Raw genomic sequence first — 25,090 nt, forward strand, 5'->3', positions numbered from 1 at the left:
TATCCAAGCTCAGTCCAACCCAGAAGGTGAATTTTAGCTTCTCCATCATTTGAATGTTAATTGTGTGGCATCACAATAAAACCACACATGCTCCTTGAAGGCATGAAAAACTCCCTCCTGACCCTTAAAAAAACCTGTCAATTATTGCTAAATATAAACCTGGTTAATAACAAGTTCCATAAGCAATTACACAGCACAGAGCACACAGAACCTTTCCTCTTACTTCACTAATGCTATATGCTTCAAGGGAACACTGAAGAGTGGCAAATTCATAGTATGAAATGAGAAATTTTCAGCCAAGAGTTTAGGAAAGGAGGCACAATAGAGAAGGTGAGCAGAAAGAAATACTCAACAGGAATGGAGAAAAAGGGGCTTCACTCGATAAATAGATTTTACCCTTTCTGTAAATCTCTTTGCGTCATTCACCACTCTGAAGTTGTACGACTTCGAGTTCTTCTCAGCAAGTAGCCCCTTGCTCCTAAACATTTAGCTTTGGTCTGTCCAATGACTGCAGATTTATGCACTTGAACTCTTTCACTTCCTAACATTCTATAAATAAGCCCCATCTGGTCTCTCTCTCCTTGCGTCCAAGTCCCTTCTCCCCCCAGCGTAACTCATACAGTCTCAGTTAGCTAATGCCTTCCTTTAAATAAACCAGACTTTTCAAAACTTGATCTAATGCCTAAGCTCTTTATGTCCTCGAAAGAAGACTCTAACAGCTGCTCACTGTTACTATACACTAGATCAAGTATTCGGAGATGGATCTATCAAAGAGGTCAACTCCCTCCTGACACTACATTAACTAATCTGCTGCTATTTTAAACTTTGCTTAGCTTTGTTATTACTTCTACTTCACTGCACCACTTGACATAGACATAGTGCATTTCATAACCCATTTACCCAATTGATCAAGATCGTTCTGTGAACAACCTCATCCTTCTAAATTTTACCCATTCTGCCTATTTTAGCATCATCTGATAACAGATGATAGCACAGTATAAATCATGAAGAAAATTAACACAAATCCAACCCTCTAACTACCTGCTTTTGGCCAGAAAAATAAATTTGTCTCTTTTCTTCACTGTTTGCTATATAAGAAACAAGGGAATACTCTAGCTCATTTCTTTATTTCTGCAAGTCTTTTTAATCTAGGTCTTCCTATTGACTTTGCCACAGCAACTCTCATAACTGAAAGGATTACTCTCATAGTTTGATGCTTCCAGAATCAAGTCCCTGTTCTTTACCTGTCTTAATAATTTATTACCAAACCTGTATATGCAGAGCGTGTAGAATAATACATCCCATGAAACTTTGTTAAAAGTCTCTGAAAATCCCGATATGTCTGCTGCTTCCCTCCTATCTAGATCAATATTTATTTAATTTAAAAAAGGAATCCAATTTGCTTGACATGATTTACTTTCCACAAATCTATGCTGACTTGCATTATGATGCTGGACTCTTATTAAACTGTATGGAACTGTAGCTTTATGCTTGCTAAAAGATGTGTTTTTGAGACTGCATTTATAGGCAGCAGGATCCTATGAAAGGCTGCAATGCCCAACAAGGAATTCACCACATTCTTATTATCATACTGGTCAGTTATTTTCCAGCTCGAACTGTTTTCCTTTAAAACAGCAAAACAACATAGACCCTTCTCAAATTATTTGATGCAAGCTCTTATTTCTGATATGCATTCACACTGCAAATCACAGCCATGTACTGGGAGTTGTCCTGTCCCCAGGATTGTACAGCTCCTATGTAGAAACAGTCCTCAACACCCAGGGAGTTTAGACTGTGGCAACGGTCCCACCACTGATCTTATTGTTGGGTCTCAGTGAGAAGCCGGGCCAGACCACCAGAGGCAGACAATCAAAACGTCAACTGCACGTAGTTGTACGAAGGAACGAGCAGCTGCAGGGCTTCCTTCTGGCTTGTGTTCATGTCCCAAACAATGCTCCACACTGTTCAAGTGACCCTAGGCAGGCTGTTCCTCCTGTGATGGCATGAAGCCCCTCCACCCACGCCACTGCTCACTGCTCTGATCCCACACTTCACCAGGAGACTGACGCTCCAGTACTGTGAAGTGCTGCTGTCTCAGGGTATTGTCTGCAGCACCCTGGGTCCTATCTGCTCTGATAATGGGTGGTGCTCACTTTAGCAAGCCGACATGCCAACAACACATGCCACTTCAGCACTCATCTCCTAAGGCTGCAGCTCCCTACTCTGCTACTGTCACTGAATTCTCCACAGCTGCCTGGGGTAAGTTCTGTCCAGTACTGATAGAGGGGGCAGAACCCTCTCTGCTTTCTCATTCATTCCAATTTGGCAGTTACCAAAGAATTTCCAAAATCTCATCCTACCAATGCACATTTTCCCAGTTATTTGTGCAATGAAGTTTCCATTTTTATTCTTCCTCCCCTCCATTTCCTCTTACCACGCACTAACAATGCACTGAACTGAGCTCTTACAGATTTTTTAGAGGACAATTTGTATACATTCAATAGTCAGAATGGGCTGGAGTATCTTGGTATGTACTTGCCAGACTGGCATTCATCAGGACTGTGAAACAGAACAAAATCCCACTGCAGTAATGAGGCTTTTTAACCCCTTTGTGACAGCAGAGCTAAATGCCCTTTCAACCCCATGTATAATGCCATCAGCTGGGCACAGAAACACAGACCTACCCAGTTCCAACCATGACATGAATACAGAATTTATTTAGGCACTATCAAGCTGTTTGTGGTCTTTCTCCTCAAGTACCCTACCTTGAACTCCATAGGGGTGTACTTCTCATTCTTGGGGGTTGTGTTGCCCTTGTAATGGAGATGGTTGGGAGTGGTTGGGTGGATAACAGTGGACTCCTGGGACTGCCTCTGGCAGCGCTGGCAGTACACGTAAATCACGAATGTTAAGAGGCTGGAGCCGAAGAAACAGGAGACCCCAGTGGCAATCAGATGGATGAGACTAAAACCTGCAAAGGAAATGACAAGAGATGCTATTTTTAAAGAACAGTCCTTTTCCTTCCCCTGACAAGACCACAGGTGCAAATCAGAGCAGTGACATCTTGGGATCAACATTAATAAGCTGTTGAAGCCAGAGTCTTACGTTCTAACATAAACTGACATAATCTCCCTGCAAATCGGTCTCCCCACTGCAGCTCTGCCTTGTGCAGTTTAACAGGTTCATGCATTGTTTTCTCAAAGCTCCCTCCCTGTCTCTCCTCTCTCCCCTCTATTGATATTGAAACTAAACATTATGTGAAGCTGACAGCTAAAGAAATGAGCCATACAAACAATGCACATTAATGGATTCCAAAGCATGTGCGTGTCATGGAAATAAGGGGATAAAAATGCTCAGTGTTTCTGTGAAGGGGAAGGAAGGGAGGGGAAAGCCTTTTCTGTCAGCAGCCCAAAATGCCTATGGGACTGTGTGTGGGGTGGGGGAGATACACATTCCTCCCCCTTGTAATCCAAGTGTGCTCAGCATTCTTGCTTATTCATGGGATGGCATTGCCTTGGCCGTGTCTGCACTACCTCTGAGGTGTATTTGTACTGCTAGCAGTGAAACAGGGGTCCTCTGGAGAAGAGGAAAGATAAGGTGGACAAAGGAAAGGGGGGCAGTGCTTGAAAAACTCTTCTTTGTTGGCTTTCTCCACAAATTGCAGAGATAGGAAATCAGTTGCAGGCAGGTGCTGGCAGGGTAGCTACAGTGCAAATACTTCAAACAGAAAAACTCTTGGACTATAAAAGCCTCCTGCAGAGATCTCTCCACGCAGGATTGCAACAGCACCCTTCAAGGCCAGCACTCTGGAAGGAGCTGTAGCTGGGCATCCCACACACTGGAAAGTACCTAACTTGCAGCTCTGACTGGTGGGGGGAAGGCAAAGTCAAACAGCACTCCTTGTTCCTCCCTCACCACACTGAGTCTCACACCCCACAGTAAAAACCAACACCAACTGATCTCCACTGACAACGAGTAGTGAGCCTTAGAGCCACCAAGTTATCAAAGCAGCCAGAGGCAATGTGGGATGGCAAAACTTTATAACCCTGTTGTATTTTGCTATGTGCAGGGGGGACTATACGAAAAAACATCAGCTATTTAACTACAAATGCTTCTGCCTTTCCTCTGCCTTTGCTCTGTCATCTTTCAAACAGGAATGACGGAGGCCTCAGAGCCCAAGGAGACCCCCTGACTGCTGGCCCCAGGGCAGCTGTCCCAGGGGTCACTCACATCACCTCAGTGGCAACTGCAGCGGTAAATTTCCCCTAATACTTAAAAAGCCAATTCATTTGGACAGACTGCTGTGTTGACTTGACTGTGTGCAGGGAAATGGGACTACTCAGAGAGTGGCTTTAAATGAGGCTCATTTTCAGTCTGATCACGGTGTGCAGTTTTTTGGTGCCATCTTACATTTTTAGTGATATGCTTTTCAAATAGCAGATTCTGCCCATTTGTCAATGGTTCTCATCTAATCTTTAGTTAAAAAATATCCTCCTGATTTTAAAAAGAACAAAAACTATAGAGTTCTACAGCAAAGTAATGCACTTCAATCATAATTACAGCAAGGAACATACAGAATTTATTAGACTGATGAGCTACATTTATTTTTCAAACCACATTATAAAATTCCATTGCAAGATTACCAGTTTCTATTGTGTTTTGGATGATAGTCCAAAAAAACCCAGCAAAAATATTATAATTTCCTACTAAATGTCACAAGACTTTTTCAAAAATACATTTCCTTTCTAAAAACCTCTGCCTGCTTTGCATCACTCACGAGACCTAAAACACAGAATATGCAACTGTGTTCAGTAAAGCCACATGACATGCTGCCACATTCTTCTCCTGACCAGCTTTGCTTATATTGCAGTGAATGTTTCATTTCACTGCCACATTTGCAAGTCACAACATAAAGCTCTCTTATATTTCACTCTCACCTTTGAAACACCCATCTGATTTTTCAAATGAGTTTTGGCTGTATCTTAGGGGGAAGAAAACCAAATTATTTTGTTTGCAGCATGTGAGTCCCCAGGGGGGAAGCTTTCTGGTTCATCACTTTGAAAATATGGATTTTCTGAGATGCATCAACAGAATTTCTATTGATTGGTTTCTTTGCCAAATATTGTAGAAGGGTACATTAATAAATAATATTAGCTATGGTAAAATGTAGATAGCAACAGCAAATACAGTGGTGATTGAAAAATGAAGGAAATGTGGGTACAGTGCATAACAGCAGAGTGCAAGCCATAGCAAGGGGTCCTGGAATTAAAGCAGAACCATTGCACCCTCTGAGGGAGAAGGAGTGACGCAGGAAACCAAATGTTACATTGCAGGGGCTGAAATCTTAATTCCATTGATTGCCTTCAGTTGCAAACTGAGAAGCCACATTTCCGTGCCACAGGTGGCATGCCTGTTTTTGCCATAATCTCTACAGGGAGAAGAGATTTTGGCAGCCTGAAGATCATCTAGATTTCAGGAAAGCAGGGATGTGATGCTAGCAGGAATTGGCACAGCCATTAGTGTGAAACTAGCATTTTAAAACATTAAAGGAACCTGCCATTTTCTTCAGTCTGCATTTTTACCATAGGGGCTCCCAGGGCAGTGGAAAAGTGACACTAATGACTGGATCTTTCCAGGTTACATGCAGAAAGGAGACATAGTTTCTGTGAGAGGTGAGAACTTGAATGAAAGGAAGTGCTTGAAGGACAAGTATAAACCTCTAATCTTGTCCTATATCAGCAAAGGATCTGTCTAAGAGACCCTGTTCACTGAAATCTTTATAGGTTATTTAAAAACATCTGCCTCCAAACAGCTGGAGGCTTACAGTGGTGAATGGGGAATAACCCTTCCACCTGAACCATTTACCCTGGAGGTAGAGAGACACAAGCAATTGCTCTCTGGTAATTAATGACCCTCAGTGGCCAACCCAAACTTCCAAATAAATAAAAATCTTGGAACTGACAAGTGGACATGCAATACATTCTTCCAGTCTGACTCAGACAGCAAGACTCCAGTGGAATTAAGGCTATCAGTGGGATATGAGCTGTATAGATTAATGGTTTGGTTGATACTGCACAGGGAGAAAAGAAGTCAGGTTAAGATAAAAATAAGATATATAGCTAGTGGTACCCTACCTCCACAGTTTGTGCTCTCGTCAATGCTGGAGGCTGGCAGGATCACTAAACAAAGAAAAGATTAGAGAAAGTTGTCATTTTGCCATCCCTTTACTTCTTCAAGTAATTAAACCCTCTGTGCTCCAGACACAAGGTGCTCATGTGTTCTGCAGCAAGCTGAGAGTCTCTCTAAATTGAATTATAAGCTCATGGTTTGAAATACATGCAATGAAACCTCTCTAAAGATCTTACAATTCCAGTACTGTTACCTGCTCACTCTTTAGCTTCTTCAATATAGGGAAAAGATGGTAGCTAAGAAAACCATGAAAAAGAATACCATTGACTAGAGATCTCAGATTTTTAAGTCAGTGCACTGTAATCCATAAAAAGAACATGGGGAAAGGCATTACTCAGTCTAGATCCGTATCAGATATTTGTCTGAGAGATTCAATTCCAGAAAACACAGGGTGGAATATGGTGGTGACCATCTGTCCATCAACAGTGTTGCTCTGTTAGACCCTGGATTAATCTCCCACCTTCACATCCCAATTTTCTCCATCTGCCTCACCTTAATTCTTCACTCTTTTGGGATGCTTTTTTGATACCTGAAATCAAGGACCTTCTGTTGCCTGTATGCATACAGAGAACAGAGACAATTTTTATAACCCAGCCTAAGACAAACTATACAAGGTTAAAAGCTTCAATGCAGGTGAAGCAATACTAGTTAGTTGTTACAGATCAAGGTAATTCTGTTTAAAAGAAATGTTAAGCTGCTTAAGGGAATGCCTTTCACCCTGTGCCTGCCACAAGGGAATTTATAACGTTTGTCTGTTTTCTTGTTTTTCTAGAAGTATCCAAGCCCAAATTATAATAGAGAAAATCTCAGCCTAATTTGACAGTCCAGGCACAAGCTGCTCTCCTGAACTGGCCCACCCTCTCCTCCTGATGACACGGTACATACCAGGAATTTCATTATACAGGCAATCCTGGTACTGAGTGCTGTTTCCGACGCACTGGGAAGAGTCCGGGCTGTGCACCTCGCAGTAGCGGCTGCGGTACTGGATGCCCTCTTCATTACACAGGCTCCACTCTGACCACTCTGACCAGCCACCTGAAGTCCAGGGTTAGGACAACACACATACAGCGTCACCAAGAAGGAAAAAGATGCTTTGTAGATACCACACTTCTCCCACGCTGAAGGATTCTAGATCCTGGCCTGGGCCTCTCTCGCACATCTAATCCAGGGGTCCTTAGTGGATTTAATTTTCTCAGTGCAAGCATCACACCCTACTTGTCAGGTTGTAGCTCTCCTAATATGGACGAAACCAACTCTTGGTGGAGCACTGCACAGAACCAAGTTGTCTTAAAAGCTCCTAGATCAGCTCTCTGGTTAAAGGCATACAAGGAGCAGGGTGGGGCAATGTTGCACCAGGACCTCCAAATTTTGATGTGGCTTCCCAGGGATACCTCAAGCAGCCAGCACAAATTAGAGCACTAACAGTTTTGCTGAGGTTCCTAAGGGCAGGAGTCAGCCTGCACTGGATCAGAAATACACAAAGGTACTTCAAAACCAGCAGAGATCTAAACCCTATCCTCTGAGTTGTAGCACATGCTGATCTGCTGTCTGTGAAACAAAATGGAAGGATCCCCTTCCCTTGTACAGATCACTGCCTCATGGCCCCTTTTGTTTGTCATGTCAGCTTCCACATAGAAGAACCAAGCTCCTGCTTTTTCTATTACTTGAAAGGGATCAACCATTAGCAAGATTTTGCTTGACCGGCACCAGAATGCCAGAGCAAGGACCAGTGAACAGGCAAAGAGAAAGGGGATGCATTGCAGTTAACACTGGACTGTCTCCTTTTTCCCTGGCTCAACAGACATCGACTGAATGGCCAAAAAACTCATAACTGGTGGTGTTTCTGATTTGTTTTATAACATTTTGCAGCTGTGCCTTGCTCCCACCACCATGGAAGCCAGCTGGAGCAGGGATGAGAAGTGGCTACCTTGGCAGGGGTGCGTGTTGCAGAGGGCCTCCTCTGTGTGCAGCCCGATGCAGATGTCCTCCCCGCTGGATGGAGCTGGGTTGGTGCAGGTCCGTGTGCGCTGGTAGTGCCCACCCCCACAGGTGGCTGAGCAGTGAGACCAGGGAGTCCAGCAAGACCATGAGCCTTTCACTGGAGGGCATTGAAAAGCAAGCACAGACAGGTAGAGGCCATTGGTTACTCCTCTCACTGTGACAAAGCTGGAGAGCCCCAATGTCTCACCTTCCACATCCACCCTGCCCACACTAGCTAGCAGTTTCCTGCACCCCAGGACATTTGGGCCTGACAAGAACTTCACATCAAGAGGGTACAAATCCACTGTCTCCTGTGGATGCAGAATGCGTCTGTGCAGAAAAAGATTCTGCATCATAAAGTGCCAAAAATAGAAACTATTCTTTGTTGTAGTCATTAATATTCACTGAAATATTCTACTCCATTCTATTTCTTTCCTTTTTATAAAACAGCATTGCTATTATTACTATTATTATTATTACTACTACTACTACTGCTACTACTACTACTATATTGTCTCCTGAAACTTCATAGCAACAGCAAATTTACTTGGGAAAAAAGCACTGTAGCACCTAAGTGGAGCTTATATGGGATCTTTCTGTGGGATGCCCAAGTCCTCTAGTCCCAGCCTTCAGGAAACAGAAATTCAGAGGCTTTATTTATTGACCCTGCTCATTGCATGGGCATTGGACTAGGTGACCTTTAAAGGTCCCTTCTAACCCAAACCACTCTATGATCTAAGCATAACCCCGTAAGAGATTAATAATAAAACTATGGAGGGACTTAAGATCCCTGAATCACCCACTAAACTGCCTGGTTCGCAGGTCCACATGCCATCAAGATAATAACCTGGTGACTTAGAGTGAAATAAACCCAGGATTTGTGTATACACATTGAGTGAGGCAGGGAAGGAGGGAGACACAGAGAAATAGTAATCATGCACTCGGAACAGATTGTAAAACATCAGTGTCCAAGGGGAGAAAACAGCACAGAAAAAGGGCACAGACATTAGTGAAAAGCCACCAAGAGCTTCCAAAATAGTACTAATAGCTGCCTTTATAGTGCTAGAATTATTTCCTTTTTATAGGCCATAGAGTGCAATATTTGACACTCCTGCTATGCTCTTGCTGCACATTCTGATCATATCTGCATTTGAATTTTATCTTTGTATTGAATTTTAGAATCATAATAGTACTACTATAATAGAGCATTTTCAAGTGTAGGCCACAAACTGTATTGCCAGAGGTAGATAATTGCTGGAACTGCAAAGAGGCAAGGTAATTTGTGTAAGATCACTTAAATTTAGTTTAGACAGTTATTACAGAGCAAGGAGAAGGATAAGTGAGAGAGAATACAGTAGTCAATGGTCTATTACTACTATTCTGGACCAGGAGTGCAACATAAACATGAGGACAAACTCGAAAACCAGGAAACCAGGCAAGAATACTCCCTGCTGGCTGTGCAGGAAATGGTAACTGATGTCAAGAGTAGATGCCCATCGCAAGAACAATACGTAAGCAGGAGAGGGGGAAGAAACAAGTGTTCACAAGAAGAACCGCCACAGCAAGCATCTCTAAACAGTATTAAGCCACATTTATTAAGCCTGCCTCCTCATCAGGGAGCAGATGAACCATGATGCCCTCCACTGGATGGAGCATCAAACCTTCCTGAAGCAAAGGATTGCTATAAGCCACCATGCTACTTCCTCTAGAGGATGTGGCTGTGTTACCCTCTGAGCCGAGAAGAAACCTAAGTCAGCACTAAAGATCACATACATGGGTCATTACAATAGCTTTAAAAAAATAAGGAAAGTCCCCCAAACTCAAAAAAAAAAAAAAAAAAAAAAAGGCAGCTTAAAAATACTGATTTTTTTTTTTGCTGTTGTTGCTCTACCATTAAGATTTGGGAAAACACCTCTGAATTTCATGCAGGAAGATGATCATGGTTACCTGGGCAGGGGTGAGGATTGCAGTCTTGGTACTCCATCGCTGACCCCACACAGGGCAAGCCACCATTTTTAGGTTCAGGGTTTGTGCATGTTCTCTTCCTGATCCTAAAGCCCAGCTCACAGTCCCTGGAACAGGAAGACCAGGCCCCCCAAAAGGACCAGCCCCCATTGATAATCCGTGCAGAGGTCTTACCAGTCTTGAGGAGGTCATCAACAAGAGCTTCAAGGAAAACAAACAAGACACCATAAGATCACAGATTAACCAGTTGTTGGGCTTTTAGAAAGGGGTTCAGCTCATGAATACAATCAGGATCTATGTGCCCTGCAGAATAGCTTCTTTTGAAAGCCCTTGGCAAGAGTTTTTTTTCCCAGAGCTACAGCTAAGCTAGACAGAAAAAGAAATTTGTACCATACAAACTGAGTTTACTGATAACCCTGATAAATGACCTCCCTGGGCAGCAAATTGCGGCAGTCCAGGCTGCGCCCTCAAGATGCTGCCTTGCATCACAGCAGTACTGCAGGAAACAACCTGAGAGACAGTGCACAAGGGGAGCTCCAGGAAGAAAGAAAAGACACACTGTCCTGAGAACTGCTCTTCTCTTCTTTACACCCTCATTACTCGCCTGTTGTCTTTGGGGCAGCCTGGCAGGAGCAAGAACAAATCTGTACACTGCCATAAGCACAGAGCTCACAACTGTCTGTCTATGTCACAGGGCTCTCCCCATCGCTGCCCCTCTGCAGTGACACCAGTCATACATGTCAACACTACTGCAGACACAGTCTTATTGTTCTGAGAGGATCCCCCTTGCACCACCACACCCAGGCCTGCCCCGTGGTCCCTCAGAGCTGGCAGGACGTACAGTCAGTGTCACACACTGCGGAGCCATCGTTGGGGCAGAACCGACTCTCGGTTTTCTTCCTCCCGAACTGCAGCTCGTGGGGGTCTGACAGCTGGGCCCGGCATGTGTAGCGGAAGCGCTGCTCCTGGCGGGCACCGCTCTGGGTGATGTTGACAGGCATCCAAGGGGTCCAGGGTGTGTTCCTGCGCACCTCCGGGCAGCTCTCCGGGTTGCAGGTTTTATATTCCTGCCAAGAAGGAAAACCACTTCCTCCTTACTTATTAAACAGCAGCAGCCTAACTGGCAGAGGTTTATTTACACTTCAGAAAATAAGGGGTACCCTCTGGATCTAAAACAATCCCCATCCACCTTCTCTGACCTCACAGGCACAAGTCAGTGCTGGGCATGGCATAAAACGTGGTGACTATGGAGGCAGTGGTGGTGCATAGCTTCAGGTGGACCTCAAGGGTAAACTGTGCTTGCTATTTTTATGTCTCCCTCAGGTTTGTGTTTTTTTGCTGACTCAAAGTCCTGCGGGGCTTCAACAGCTTGGTTCATTATGGGCAGGAGAATAATTCAGGCAATAGATAATAATAACAGCAAACAAGTTTTCTGCTCTGACCCTGAGATGCTGTTCTCAGGTCAGCCTAGAGGAGCCCCAAGAGGACAAAATGTCAGTAAGGTTTATTCCTTGAAAGATTTTTTTTATTATTTTTAATATGGGTTTAGAGTAGATCTTCTTACAGCTATTTTAGTTTGGTTGGCTTTTCAAACTCTCTAGTGAAGGTTATGAACCATTTGCCATCCTTGGTCTACAGCAGCCATTGCACACAGACAACATTCTGGCTGGCTGGGAATGGGGGGATTTGAGGGTTTTACAATTCTCGTCACCAGTGGAAGGAATTCCAGTGATAAACATTTGTGTTCTTGATTTAAAGTAACTAAATAAACAACTCTTTTCTGGCAGAGGGGAAGAAATGCAATGCTTCAGGACTTCATGCTTCTAGTGTAAATGCCAAACAGCTTGTGAAGAAATGGGAGGTTCCAGATCAAGTCTGCTTACACTGAAAGGAAACCCTACAACCAATTTAAAAGGCTGCATGAAACAGCTTCCGGAACAGGAAAGGGAAAATAAAAGAGCAGATGGGGTGTTTGACCTCTTGTTTACTCAAGTATGACAGTGCAACTCATTTCTGATGTGTGTGTGGCCTCCTTGACTCAACAGGATCATCCTTGGGAGTGGGACAGAAGAAAAGAACATGTATAGAGCTTTCAGGTGAAGGATTTGATATCAGCCTACAGAGGCCTAAGGAAGTACTCTGTACACCAGTCTGTCCCTAAATCTGCCACCCCTCTGTTTCCAAGTTCATTTCAGCATCCTCTCCAGCAAGAGCTGAGGACAGCACTTTCTTCTTGCTTGAGAAATAAAACCACAGTGGAGAGAAGAGCTAAATATCCTGTTTCTTGATGCTACTGTCAACAGGTGCCCCTCGTGCAATGTCAGTAAACAATACATACCACAGCACAGCCTGGACATGTGTTTCCATTTTCACAGGACCTCTGCCTTGAATGAATCCCTCCACCACAATTCACGCTACATTTATTCCAAGGTCCCCATGAAGACCAAAAAATCGGTAATGGACAGGGACTATTCTCATTACAGAATCTGAAAGAAGAAAGGGCAGTGCTTAAAAAACTCCACGTCAGCACATCCGAGGGACAAAATGGTGTGGGACGCAAGACTGCACACTGCATTTGGGCACAACTGATGCATGCACAGAGAGCCAGCAGAGACTGACACAATGTCAGATTAGCAATATTCCTGTCCACGGAGAGAAATGTAGCCTTTGTACCAAATGGGGGTGGTTAATCAGGCTGAGCTCGGTGAGACAGTTGGAGTGAACGGTCGAGATCAGGTTTTCTCAAGTGCTCTGTCTCAAAACTTTTCCACAAACACCGAGTCCACAAAAGAGCTCATAAACTGAAGCCCAAGTGTCACAAAAAGAGAGAGTGGCTAGTAAATATTCTAAATGGGATGACTGGTGGAAGGACAACTCAACAGTCATCTGTCACTAATGGCAAGTGCTAAACACCTGACAATCTTCTCTTCACACAATCTGGCTTTTACTGCTACCTCGACCCTAGGAAACTGGAGTTTGCAACCAGATGCTATATGCATCTAAAAGCAGGCCCTAAGTGAATGCTACTTCATGTTCTGTGTCAAAAGTAACTGTAACTTTGTTCAGCTTTTTAACCAATACTGTTCTCAAATTTAATCACACAGAACTGCAATTTACTCAGAGGTAGTCTTCAAACCCAAAAAAGACCATTGTGAATGGACACAAATGAAACCAAACTTTAAAATGTCTTGAAACAAGGCAATGAAATGAATTGCTCTTTTTATTCTGAGAAATGCAGAGACATATGTCTTAGTGACCACTCAAGGGACAAGCAACAGCCTATTGCCAAGTAGAGGTGGCCTTTAATGAAATGTCAGGCCTGGAAAGAAGCTGGGATGCCTTGAAGCACGTGTTTCATGAGGGGCCAAGCTTGAAGAAGCATTATAGTGCAGATGGCTCTGTAGGTTTTAGTATCAGGTAATTTAGGTAACTGTAGGAAAGTATTAGGTTTTAGTAATTTTGTGTGAAATTTTCGTAGCTTAGAGGGGAAAAAAGATGTTTTTCTGATGCCATGCCCTACGAAAACTCAACCCTGAATCTGTGAGTTAAGCTGTATTTTGTCTTGAACTGCTTTTGGAGCATCAGCACAAGTAATAGAGACTTGGGAATGGTGCAACTGGCAATGAAAGCTGCACATACTCAGCTGCCACTCCAGGGACAGATCAGAACAGAGTAACTGTGCCGTAAACTCTACAGTGCAAACAGCAGGCACAGCTTCTGCATTCTGGGAGGAAGTCAGCCCTCTGTGTGGGACAGGAATACTTGTGAAGGCCTGAAGGGTCCTGCTTGGGAGCGAGGGCAGCTCTGAAGTGTCTGATGTTCACAGGCTCACTGAAAGAGAGCGTCCATGCTTGTAAACAGCCGCATGCCTCCCAGGCTCTGGGACTGCTTCCTCTTTCTGCATTGAGCCCAACAGCCTCAATCTGCATTCCTAGCCACCACTTCCAGCTGCCAATATTACAGCCACAGAAATGAACACACACCATCAAGGACAACTCTTACCTTTCTTCCCTGCTCTGTCCAACGCAGACCCTGCCCCCATACCGTGGAGCAGGATTGCTGCAGGATCGCTGCCGGACCTGGAAGCCAATCCCACAGGAGGTGCTGCAGGGGGCCCAGGAAGACCACGGTGTCCAAGCGCCATTTCTAACAAAGAGGATAAGAGAGAACAGAGTATGGGGGAAGTGTTGAACTCATGGGAGAATAGATTATTCATTTCAACCAGACTTTGTATCAGGGGAGATTTTTAAAAGGGAGTTTCAAAAGTGCTTAGCAGTGGCCTAACTTTCCTCCCTTTGAAGTCTCTAAGAATTGGAAAGGAAGAGAATGAAGACAATGCCAAATGATTTTGAAAACGTCTCCTAGGACTTGCTGGGCAATAGCGTCGTTAGTGTAACTTTCATTGACTATTCCCCCATCATCTTCCCCATGTCTCATAACCCTGCTCTTCTGACCCCAATGGCTGATCCCAAAGGTCTATGTCCTGAACACTTCTGCACAAAGAGTTCAGGTTTTGAGTATTGTGAAGGCCAGTTGTGCCAACGGACGTAAAAAACCTACCCTCTGCTAATTCAGTATGTATTGATGCTTTAAATCTCTTACAGCAACGCCACTGCCAGCTCCCATGTTTTTATCACAAACCTCATCATATTTTGTATATTCTTATATATAATATTCCTAAAGCCTTCAGCACTGAATCCTATTAAATGGAAATCTCAAATTTCATTAAAAATAACAGTAATTGCTTCTAGCTTTCATGGCCACCTGCAGACGTCACTGTACTGTGACCTTAAATCTGTAGAAACCAGAGGCAATTAAGAGCTCAGAGGCAGGATCTAGTTTCATGGTTTAATGAGTGATCACATCTCTGCTGAACAGTGGTAACACAGCCTGAAGCCAGTGTGATGTAAAACCCCCTAGTTCACACCTCAGCGCTGGAGATATTGGCAAAGCTCCTGTGAGAGGCTGAGCACGTGCAGGTGGCTCCTGCCACACTGCTGTGTGAGGTGCCTCAAACGTGTGCTTACACAGAAGCCGACATTTTCATCTTTAAAATCTTGCATCTATTAAAGCTCACCTTCCTCTGATTTGGCAGCACTGGACCTTGAAGCAGGAGAGAAGGAACCATATCTCATCTCTTCTGTGCTGCAGGTTTCATTTCATATGGAGCCAGTGGTAATGCTGTGTCTTATAAAACTGTCTAATCTTGACACTTCAGTGCCTTAAGCCAAAAAATATCTTTTCTGGGGTGTGTTTTTTTTTATAAAGAAAAATCTTTCTAAAAAGTCTAGTCAAAAAACAACTCAGGTGCTCTCTGACTCTTGAAAGCTAAGCTTGAAAACAGATGTTAATTTTCAAAGCATTTACTGAACTAATAACACTGCTGGCAAGAAATATTTTCTGGCATAGCACCAATCAGGGCAGAGGATGAAAGTTAAAACCCACATTGCCCTTCACAGTTTTTGTGTTTTTTATCAACTCTTGCCTGTTCTTGGCAGCTTTATTTCAGAACCCTGTTAGATCTTTCCCCCCTCCTCTTCTTGTTCTCTCATCCCTCTCCCTTCCCCTCTCCCACCCTAAACAAGGTCAAAGAACAAGAAATTCACTCATATAAAAATCCTACTATTCCATATTATTCTGCTATGTTTTAAACCACCTACTACCTCCCAACTCTTTAATCCAAAAAAAAGATTATATGTACAATCATGAAAAGAAAAAAAATCACATGCAAGGTTGCTGTTACTGCTGCAAAAAGGGCAAGTAATTTCTACTAAAGAAATCCTCAAAAACCCAACAGTTCTTAACATCTATTTGTGTTTCAGGATTTTTAGCAGAAATGAAGACACCTTCCACTTTCAGATCTCCAGCTTTCTAATAGAACTCATTTTTAAACATCCTACTCCCTCTTTGCAGAAAGAAATCTCAATGCCATATGAAGTCAATTAAAGGAAATTTGAGGGCTGAAGCGGATGTAGGATGACCAGATGTCCCTATTTTTCAAACCATGCTGTTTTGTTATGTCTTAAGATTGAATAATCTGTTTTTCATCCCCTTCTTAGAAGCTGCTCCTGCCTCTTTTGCCATCAGAGCAGTGCTGATAAACCCATCCCACTGGCATGTTTTCCATTTGCCACTGACAGAAAAAGCCTGCCTGGAGAAGGTTTTGCTCAGCCCACGGTGGCAGCACAGGGGCAGGAATGACTGCACACCTTTTGGGCAGCACAGCCCATAACTGGAAGGAGAGATGCCAATTAAAACATGAATATTGCTGAATTTTTGGTGCCAAGACCAGCACTGATCTCCAGGGATGAGTCAAGAGGCAGATGTCCTTAATGGAATGAATGTTTATGGAGAAGATAAAGTAGATAAAAACTGTATTGACCCAATATTTAGCAAAATCCTGGCTGCCCCCACCCTGGTTAAATAGTGTTTACACTATTGCATCATCTTCCCTTGAGTCATGACATGATGTAGTCTGAGGGTGGTGGGGTACCACGGACACAAACACCATGGCTATGTTTGGGCACCCCACAGGAGGACATTTAGTTTTCATACTGCCAAAGCTGAGCTCCAGGCTTCCATGGGCAGGCAGCACTTGGGCACAAGCTGAGCTGCCTGTGCTGCTCCGGCGCCGTCCCTGGGCCGTCTCCCGAGCCCGCTTGCTGCCAGAGGATGACGTGCTGCTCTCACCTGCCCAGCAGACAGGCTGTGCTGCAGACAGGTCACAGACTTGCAGAACAAGGCAAACAAGCCTTGCCTGGAGCTAGGCTCAGCCCTGTCCTTACAGGAGTTGCTCTGATTGAGCTCTGCTTGTTTTTGGCAATGCGGCCTTGGAACCCAAACTCTGAGAAGTTATGAGCTGATTTTTTTAGTCTGCTGTTCAGCTGGCTGACAACTGCCTCTGCCTTATTCACCTCCTCCTGAGGGGTCACTACTCACTGTACAACTGAGGGAAACCAAGGCACAGTGTAGGGTACAGTAATTTGGGGTGCTCATCTTCCAAGAGCCTTGGCTGAGTGCCCTTCACTCAGAGCTCTTGGGTTTCTTCATTTTACACTGACTTCAAGCTCAACCTCACACACCTCACTTTGGCTGGGATACAATGACATGGTCACAAGTAGGAGTAAGCTGTGGACAGACACAACTCTTGTTCCCTTAAGAAGCACAAAGACACTGAGGTACCTTGAACAATTTGCAACCTCAATCCTGGCCCCTTCACAGCTGCGACCTCCACAGCGAGGACGAGGGCTGTCACATGAACGTGATCTACACATACAGGAGCCTGTGCTGTCCCCATCCGAATGCTCACACAGTTGCCATGGGGACCAAGGCCCCAGCCTTCCATTTGTTGTCAGGTTTTTCACCTAATTTTAAGAGGAAAAAAAGGTCATTAATAGCAAGTTTACATTTCTGGAGACAGGCCCACAATAGAAATGCCAAACAAAGCTGCCAGGGGGATTAGGATGCAGCTTAGAGGGGAGCTGTCTGTGCTTGCGAGCAGGATTCAAAACAGAGGGTTGTTTTCAGACAATGCCACATCAATATTTACCCTCCAAATTCCACACCACATACCTAACATGTGCACACAGGCACTGAGCCGACTCAGCACCACACCAGGAGCAAGCATCCATCTGCCACACCACACAACCACCACACTCCCTGTTCCACACTGCACAGCTTCAGCCTTTCAAGCAACACCACAGCCAATACTGGCTGACCCCACTCCATCATGTTGCAGCCTCTGCAGGGCTTCCTGCAGAGTATTTTCCAAGTTAGAGTTCATATAACCATAGTGACCAGCTGAGGCTGGGGCCTCACTGAGTTTGGCCCTGTCCAAACATGCAGTGTCTCCCTTTCTAAGCTGAGTCATACCCTAAATGGCCATGTGGATGAAGAGCAAAAAGCGAAGCAGATGATGATGACTAGCATTAATGCTGAGGATCACATAGTCACCTAAAGAGCAAGAATTCATCTCAAGACAATTTATGGACCAGACCACACTGCTATCTGTCCCCTCTGCCCTTTGCTTCATGCCTGCACAGTCCTGAGCAGGCTGGGACTTGAGAGCTTCCTGCACGCTGTAATAAAGGAAAAATACAGTAGTTCTGGCAGGCCAAGAGCATGAGAAACAGAACTATTTCAGGGCTGGTGACAACCCTCCAGTAGACAGTGTGTCAGAGCTTGCTCTCTTGTGCCCTGTTTTAACCAGTGCTGCTAGGGGAGCCCTAAGCTGAGAGCTGGGGGACCAGGTTGCTGGGCCCCTTGCCCCCAAGTCTGTCTGGAGAGGCTGTGTGCTACCTGCTTCTCCTGGGATCACTCCTGGCCACCACTGCCTTCCTGTTACCACTCCACCACTACTGCAGAATCCTGCAGCCCAAGACCATGTCTTGAAAGCTGCCTTGAATACCCCTGCCCTGCCATCCCCTCTACTACTTTTTGAGAAACACGAGGCTGAAAGGGATTGGTGCTGGCCCTACCTGTGTACAGCTACTCCCTTTTTACAGCACAGCACCATCATGCACTTCTACCCTGGTGGCTCCCTCCATGCTCCCCACCCCATGCCCCATCCCAAAGTGCCAGGCCTTGCAGGCAGATGGCACAGATGGTGGCTGCCTGCAAGTGGCTCATGCTTGTGGGGTCACCCATGTGGTGGTGGGATGCTCAGCAGCTTTGGTAAAACCATTGCTGAAGGAAACACTGAATTTGGCCTTGGTGTCACACGCAATGAAGGGTGAAGGAAGGAAGAGGCTGGGGTCCTGGCAAACAGCCCTGGCCCCAAATCTGAGCCAGTTGCCCTGACAAACCCCACTGTGCCATGTTTCACTGAGCTCTGCTGCCAGCAAGAGCAGGCCCTTGGGCTGCCCCAGGGGGGGAATGATTGTCCCTATTTTACAGACAAGTAAATTAATGCATGGAGGGGCTATGAGGCTGCTCAGGAGCCACGCAGGGAGCCAACCACAGCCATGGGAAGAGTGCTTTCCAGCTCTGTGCTTATTCTCCAAGACTGGCACTATGTTAAACACTCAGAATGTACCTCTGGTGGGTTGTCATCTTCCCCTCTCACCCATCTACAGCAGCATCAAAAATATGCAGCAGTGGCATGGAAGCGATTTAGATCTGATACTGCACTTGTCAGGCTGCAGCCAGGGGTTTCAGGCATCTGCTGTAAGCCTTTGTTTGCAATAGATTATCATGTAGTTGAAAAAATTTGCTCTGGGCTGCAGGTTAAAAGGCAAGATGCCCACAGAGGAGATCCCTGAGCTTTGTAGTTGTTGTTGAATTTGCTGTTTTAAACATTGTTTAAAAATCAATACAGTTGGGTTTCTAAAAGTTGGGGGGGGGTGGGGAGTCAAAACAAGTACTTTGAGATATTTAATACTAGATTTTCATGTCCTTTTCCCTCCTGCCTTACAAAAGCCCTAATCCAAGCATTGCATCATTTCTATTCATTTTTGACCCAGAAAGCCTTGCTGATTCCAGCAAGATTCCTGTTCAGAAATCAATGGTATGATATGGCCTGTGTCATCAATTAAAAAAAAAAGCTGGTAAATAATTATTGGCTCATAAGTGATACTGGGAAACAACCCAAAAATTAAACAAATAAGCAACCATAACCAAAATGCTGAGATTTATAAACATGTTACGCTGTGATTGTGGGAAGTTAAGAAATTACTTAAGAAATTACATATGGGTTATTATTCCATCTTTAAATTCACAAAAAATATCTTCAAAAGAGCAAACTTGGGAAGTGGGATAAAAACCCACAGGCATTGATCTTTTTCAGGAATACCTTTACAAGGCAAATCCTTTGAAGCCCACGCAGTGCCCATCAGACAGAGAGGACATCTTTAAAAACACATCTGATCAAATGCCCTTCCCTCACCTGACAATATTGCCAGTTTTGGAATTCTTGTATTTTATAAACTGCCACACTCACACCAAAGGCCTCATCTTTTTCTTTCTTCCTTGTAGAATGTAAAGGCTCAAGTGCAGGATCTAAAAATTCAGATTGCCCACTCCTAATCCCTGCTACCAGGATATTTTCCATGTTTATTCTGATATTACAGGTAAGACTGAAGCATTCCTTGTTCTTTCAATTAATCTATTCCTTGTCTTAGGATTCAGATATCAAAAGCTTATAATTTTGCCAAGCTTTAATTACTTAAACTGGAAGTGTCCATGTTAGCTGTTTGATGAAAGCTGAAAAGTCTTGCAAAGTTTCAATGAAACTACTTAAACCATTTATAAAATCAAAAAAAAAAAGCAAAAAAGACTGTCCATAAGTAGCAATATTTTCCTTGAAGCAAACTAGTGTTCCGAGCAAGGAACTGAAATTTACATCCTTGTAACACCTTTTTGCAATTCCCATGAAAAGCCATTCAAAACTGTCCAGGGTATAAAATCCTTGGGACATGGGAAAAATTTTCAGTTTTCAGAGATTCATAGATTTTGATTCCTGCCCCCAACGTCTTTTCTGTGCACTGGACATGCTCCAGTGTGGGCCAGAGCAGGATCACCCTGGGCACTGCAGCTCTGAGCAGCTCAGTCCACATGAATTGACAGCAGGGTACAAGACACCCAAAACCAGAGCAGGGAAACTGCCACTGATTAGCAAGAAAATGAGGTAGCATGGAACAGATGCAATATGACTAAGATAGGGGTTTGCTGTAAACACAGAGTGGGACTGGACTGAAAACCTGGAAGGAAGATCATTGTTTGGCTAAGGAGGACAGTACACTTTATTGGGAATACTCAATTCCTGACTTGCCAACCACCCTCAACAGTGACACCATGAGCTTGGCTAATAGTTTGTTAGCTAAAGCTGAAGTTCCTTTCCTCCTAGTGGCTCATGTTGGCATCAGTAAGATACCACAAAATAGGATGTGTCTGTTTTTCTAAAATCAAAGTGCACCTCACTCCCTTCTTCCAGGAAAGCACATACAATCCTTCATCAGGATTCCCTGATAAAGCATGGGCACATACACAGAAGAGCAGTTTAGTTTGTGGAATTTGTGTGCTACCATTTCTTAGTGTTAAAATGGTTGACATTGCAACCTCAGTAATGAACCTTTAGGAGATTCTGGATGTTATCTAGTAATAACATACATTAACCACTACCCAATGTATTGTGTTAACACTACATGATTAAGCCTCTATCTAAAGTCCCTTAATAATAAAGCTGGAGAGTGGGAATCTGTGGCACAATGTAGTGCTGTACAAAGATGTTCAGACTAGCTCTGAACAAGCCCATTTGCACAAGAGCAGCAGTCAAGTTGTGTTAGTGTTGTGGTTGACTCACACAAATGCCTGGCCCATGTAGGATATAATTCAATAATATGCCAGTTCTGGCTTTAAAAGTTGCTGAATGCCAGTCTCTCAGCTGTGCCAGGACATCTGTTTGTGGGCTAGGCTGCGGAAGAACTCACTGACATTATCTGGGTTAGGAAAAGTTTATTTGGGAGGGGTGCTTTTAATCGACACAATTTCACACTTGACTGTGATCTCACATACAGCTGTACCAGCACAGCTGAGCGCCTGGTGCTCAGCCCAGAAAAGTGGGGTGGGAAAAGCCAGGACTTCTTATGACAGTAACTCATCCAACTAAACTCAGACAGGTCTTTTGCAGGAGTGAAGTTTGGCATTGGGTCACTGCATTTCCCTCCCTTTTCAGTGCTCATCTGAACATGCTCTTCTAGACCCTTTCTTCTGCTGACCATGACCTTTGTCCTGCACTGAATACAAGGAAATACTTGGATATTGCTGATGTAGGTGCTTAAATGAGCTATCCCACTCCATGCCAGTGTGAATTCATTCTAGTGAGTGGCAGAGGTGAAAGAAAAAGAAAGTACTTGCATGTGGATTTTAAACGGCTTGGCAGCCTGTCAGTCAAAGAGCACAAGGCTGATATATGTAACAGATTGGGAGCATCTACACAGAAAATAATCCACGATGGAATGCTAAAACAAATGTAAAACTAGCACCCCAAGAACAGCCAAAGCTCCTGAATATTCTGTGTTGAATTTTTATGACCTTGAAACAATGATCTGGAGTAGTTTGTTCCCTAGTGTGCACCGCAGCAGACATGTTCAAACTAGAGGATTAACACCTCACACACCTATCAACAGACACAGGCATTAAGCAGGACGAGATAACAGCATGGGCAATCAAGAAGCACTGCATCCCAGTTCAACACAGGAGGGTTATAAACACACAAGCCTCTGAATCCAGCAGTGAAAAACTTAAGCCTGCCAAGCTGAGGATGGATTGAAGTAATGACTAGTATTTCCTGGGAAAATATCTGAGGAGTAAGGGAGATAACGGGAATAAACATCCCAGCACCTCTAGACAGAAATAGCATACTGAAGATACAACCCATCCAGTCCTCCCTCCCTATCTACTGGACTTAGCAGCATTAACATGCTAATTGACGTTAGATAATAACAATGAACATTAATGACAATTTCTCCCCCACCCTCAATCTATTTAACAAGACTGGTTTTTCCTCTCCAGCCAGCATGCAGGTACAATTCAAGCAGCAGGAATTATACTTGGCCAGACAGCTTCTGGGGATCACAGCCAGGAACTGGATATTGTCATCAGAGAAGGGTGGGTGGCTGGGAAGGGAGCTCGAGAGTAAACTCAACCTTATTCAAGCAGAGACACTTCTTTTCTATATGCATCTCTTGGAGACCAGGGCCAGGAAAAAAGGCCATCTCCTTGCAATATCATGTAGATTTGGTCTCTGGTCTGCTGGAGTCGGATGAGAACCCAATATTGTCTTTCTCACACCCCCTCTCTCAGTTACACTCTCCCCATCCCTTGATTTCTCTAGTACACACTGTATGTTTTTGTTCACTTTGCAAACCACACATGCAGTAATTTGTGCTGCTGTCTAGATGGCTCTTCCTGCCAGTACAACACTTTTCACCGGTGTTGTCTCCTGGGCCCAGCTCAGGGATCCAAGAGGAAAATTACCTGACTGCTGCCCCAGGATGCTGTATTAGCATCCTGGAGCAGCAGGCTATTCTGATTCCCCAGCTTGCAGGGAAGCCAAGAAAATCGTGCAGACAGTGGAGTAGCCCTCTTGAGCAAGCTCAAGTTTCAGCTGGGGCTTATATGGTTCTCAGCAGTAACTCTGCAGCATGATCCACTCTTTTTCACCCAAGGCATGGGTGGGCATGAGGAAGACTGAATGCTTGCTTTAGGATCCCTCTTTCAGAGGACACAAACACATTTGGGGTCTCCATGTTCTAAACAAGAAGCTGTGCACAGATATTAGTGCGTGCCACTGCTTTTGCAACAGCCAGTCCTTTTCAGCCAGACTGCCACACACTCACCTCCCCTTCTCCCTTCTACACATACACACATCAGTATGTATAAAATATTTCCACTCCTTCCACTTACTGGGCACTCAGTAATATTTTGAGTCCAGAGGCTCATGTTGGAGCTGTCCTCAATGGTGGTGCATCGCTTCTGCTTGCTATCCCAGCCACAGTAAGGGTCTCTGGCTCCCAGGCATTCCCTGCATGTGCAAAGACAAAAGATTAAAGCCCCTTAAAACTGTCTAGCTCTAAAGACACGTATTCAAGTATAATCCTCATATATGACAGCTGTCAACCGCACCAAGGCTCAGCGGAAGAAACAATTTCTTCTAAGCAGAGGTTTACCTGCTTGGACGGGGAAAAAGAAAATGAATAGAAGGGTGATAGGACACAAAGCAAATATCACTCATAGAAGCTGCAGATTAAACATCAGTTCACTCCTCTCCAAGGCCTAGGGAAAGAAAATGACTTTACAAATTTTAGTCAAAGAGCACTTGTCATTGAGATATCTTTGCGCCCCCATGTAAACACGCAGCAGGCCAAATCTCACACAAAGCAACCTCTGTGACTGTTTTCTGACACTGTGTCCATCTAAAGGGGTTAGACAAGCAGAATTAGCCAATGGACTGGTAATAAAGGCTTTCTATTAGTCTTGGCCTTTGCTGGAACAATGGTTTCATTTATAATCCCCGCATCAAGATGTCAGTTTGGAAAAGTCACAGCAGAACGTTATTTCTAGGCTTTTGGCTGCTTTGAACACTGCCGTATTCATTTTCCTCCTGAATCCATATTTACAGGCTAAGTGTGTGTTCCCAACATGTGAGCTGCTAAAGAAAAATAACTAAGGCTACTACTGCTACTAAACAGAGAAGATCAGTCACAGAAGTAGTCTGTACCAATAAAATTCCGCTGTATTGGTCGTTCCCATGAGTTGCTTTCAAATCGTTCATTTTCATTGAGAAAACATAAATGTACAAGCCACATCATGCACGTATTAGTGAAAGACAAAGAGAGGACTAAACCTAAAAACATTCACAACACTATTTTTAATCCCCATGATCCATTCTCTTCTATCACATAAAAGGCTGATAAGATCTTTCAAAAAGTCCCAAATGACTTGAAAACTGCCAATTAGACAGCAGCAAGGGACCAAGGAGAAAGATTCCGTTCAAGAAGCTAAACAGGAGAGTAATAAAATGTATTTTAAGGCTAGGTATCAGTATGATTACTGAAACATAAAAAAAAAAAGCACCCCCTCAAATGCAATGAGATGTGAACTGTTCCCTCCCAGAAACCTTTGAAATCCTATTAGCCTGTAATCAGCTGCAAATGAAAAAGCAAGTCCCTCACATACAGCTGAAGACACTAACTCCACAGTGATTTGTCCCAAAGCAAACCCCAGACTGTTTTGATGTCTGGTACCCATTGCTTTATATATATCTATACACAGACACATTTATATTTTAATTATGAGTTTCCAGTTTGCTCCGTTCCTACATTTCCTCTGCTAAAGATTTCACACACAGAGTTGTAAGGAACATAACTTCTTTTTTGTGCTTTAGGAAGGTAGTTACAATGACTGTGTCTACTGTATTTTTCCTTCAGTTGCTTCAGCACACCCAAGAAAAAGGCAA

The 25,090-nt window shown here is 44.0% G+C and overlaps 1 protein-coding gene across 10 annotated transcripts in view; it reads right to left on the reverse strand.

Annotated features, from left to right (window-relative positions):
- The window catches only part of SEMA5B (semaphorin 5B), a 272,778-nt gene that overhangs the window by 20,192 nt on the left and 227,496 nt on the right, over positions 1–25,090 (reverse strand). For all 10 annotated transcript variants that reach the window (XM_069021071.1, XM_069021072.1, XM_069021070.1 and 7 more), the window contains 10 exons: positions 23,539–23,656; positions 17,317–17,498; positions 14,137–14,280; positions 12,473–12,620; positions 10,976–11,201; positions 10,117–10,335; positions 8,117–8,287; positions 7,075–7,224; positions 6,135–6,179; positions 2,766–2,971 (listed from right to left, as the gene is read on the reverse strand). In XM_069021071.1, the coding sequence (XP_068877172.1) occupies positions 2,766–2,971; positions 6,135–6,179; positions 7,075–7,224; positions 8,117–8,287; positions 10,117–10,335; positions 10,976–11,201; positions 12,473–12,620; positions 14,137–14,280; positions 17,317–17,498; positions 23,539–23,656 (1,609 nt within the window). The remainder of the gene's footprint in view (positions 1–2,765; positions 2,972–6,134; positions 6,180–7,074; positions 7,225–8,116; positions 8,288–10,116; positions 10,336–10,975; positions 11,202–12,472; positions 12,621–14,136; positions 14,281–17,316; positions 17,499–23,538; positions 23,657–25,090) is intronic.

Source organism: Aphelocoma coerulescens, chromosome 7 (genome assembly GCF_041296385.1).
Source record: "Aphelocoma coerulescens isolate FSJ_1873_10779 chromosome 7, UR_Acoe_1.0, whole genome shotgun sequence".
NCBI classification, from domain to species: Eukaryota; Metazoa; Chordata; class Aves; order Passeriformes; family Corvidae; genus Aphelocoma; species Aphelocoma coerulescens.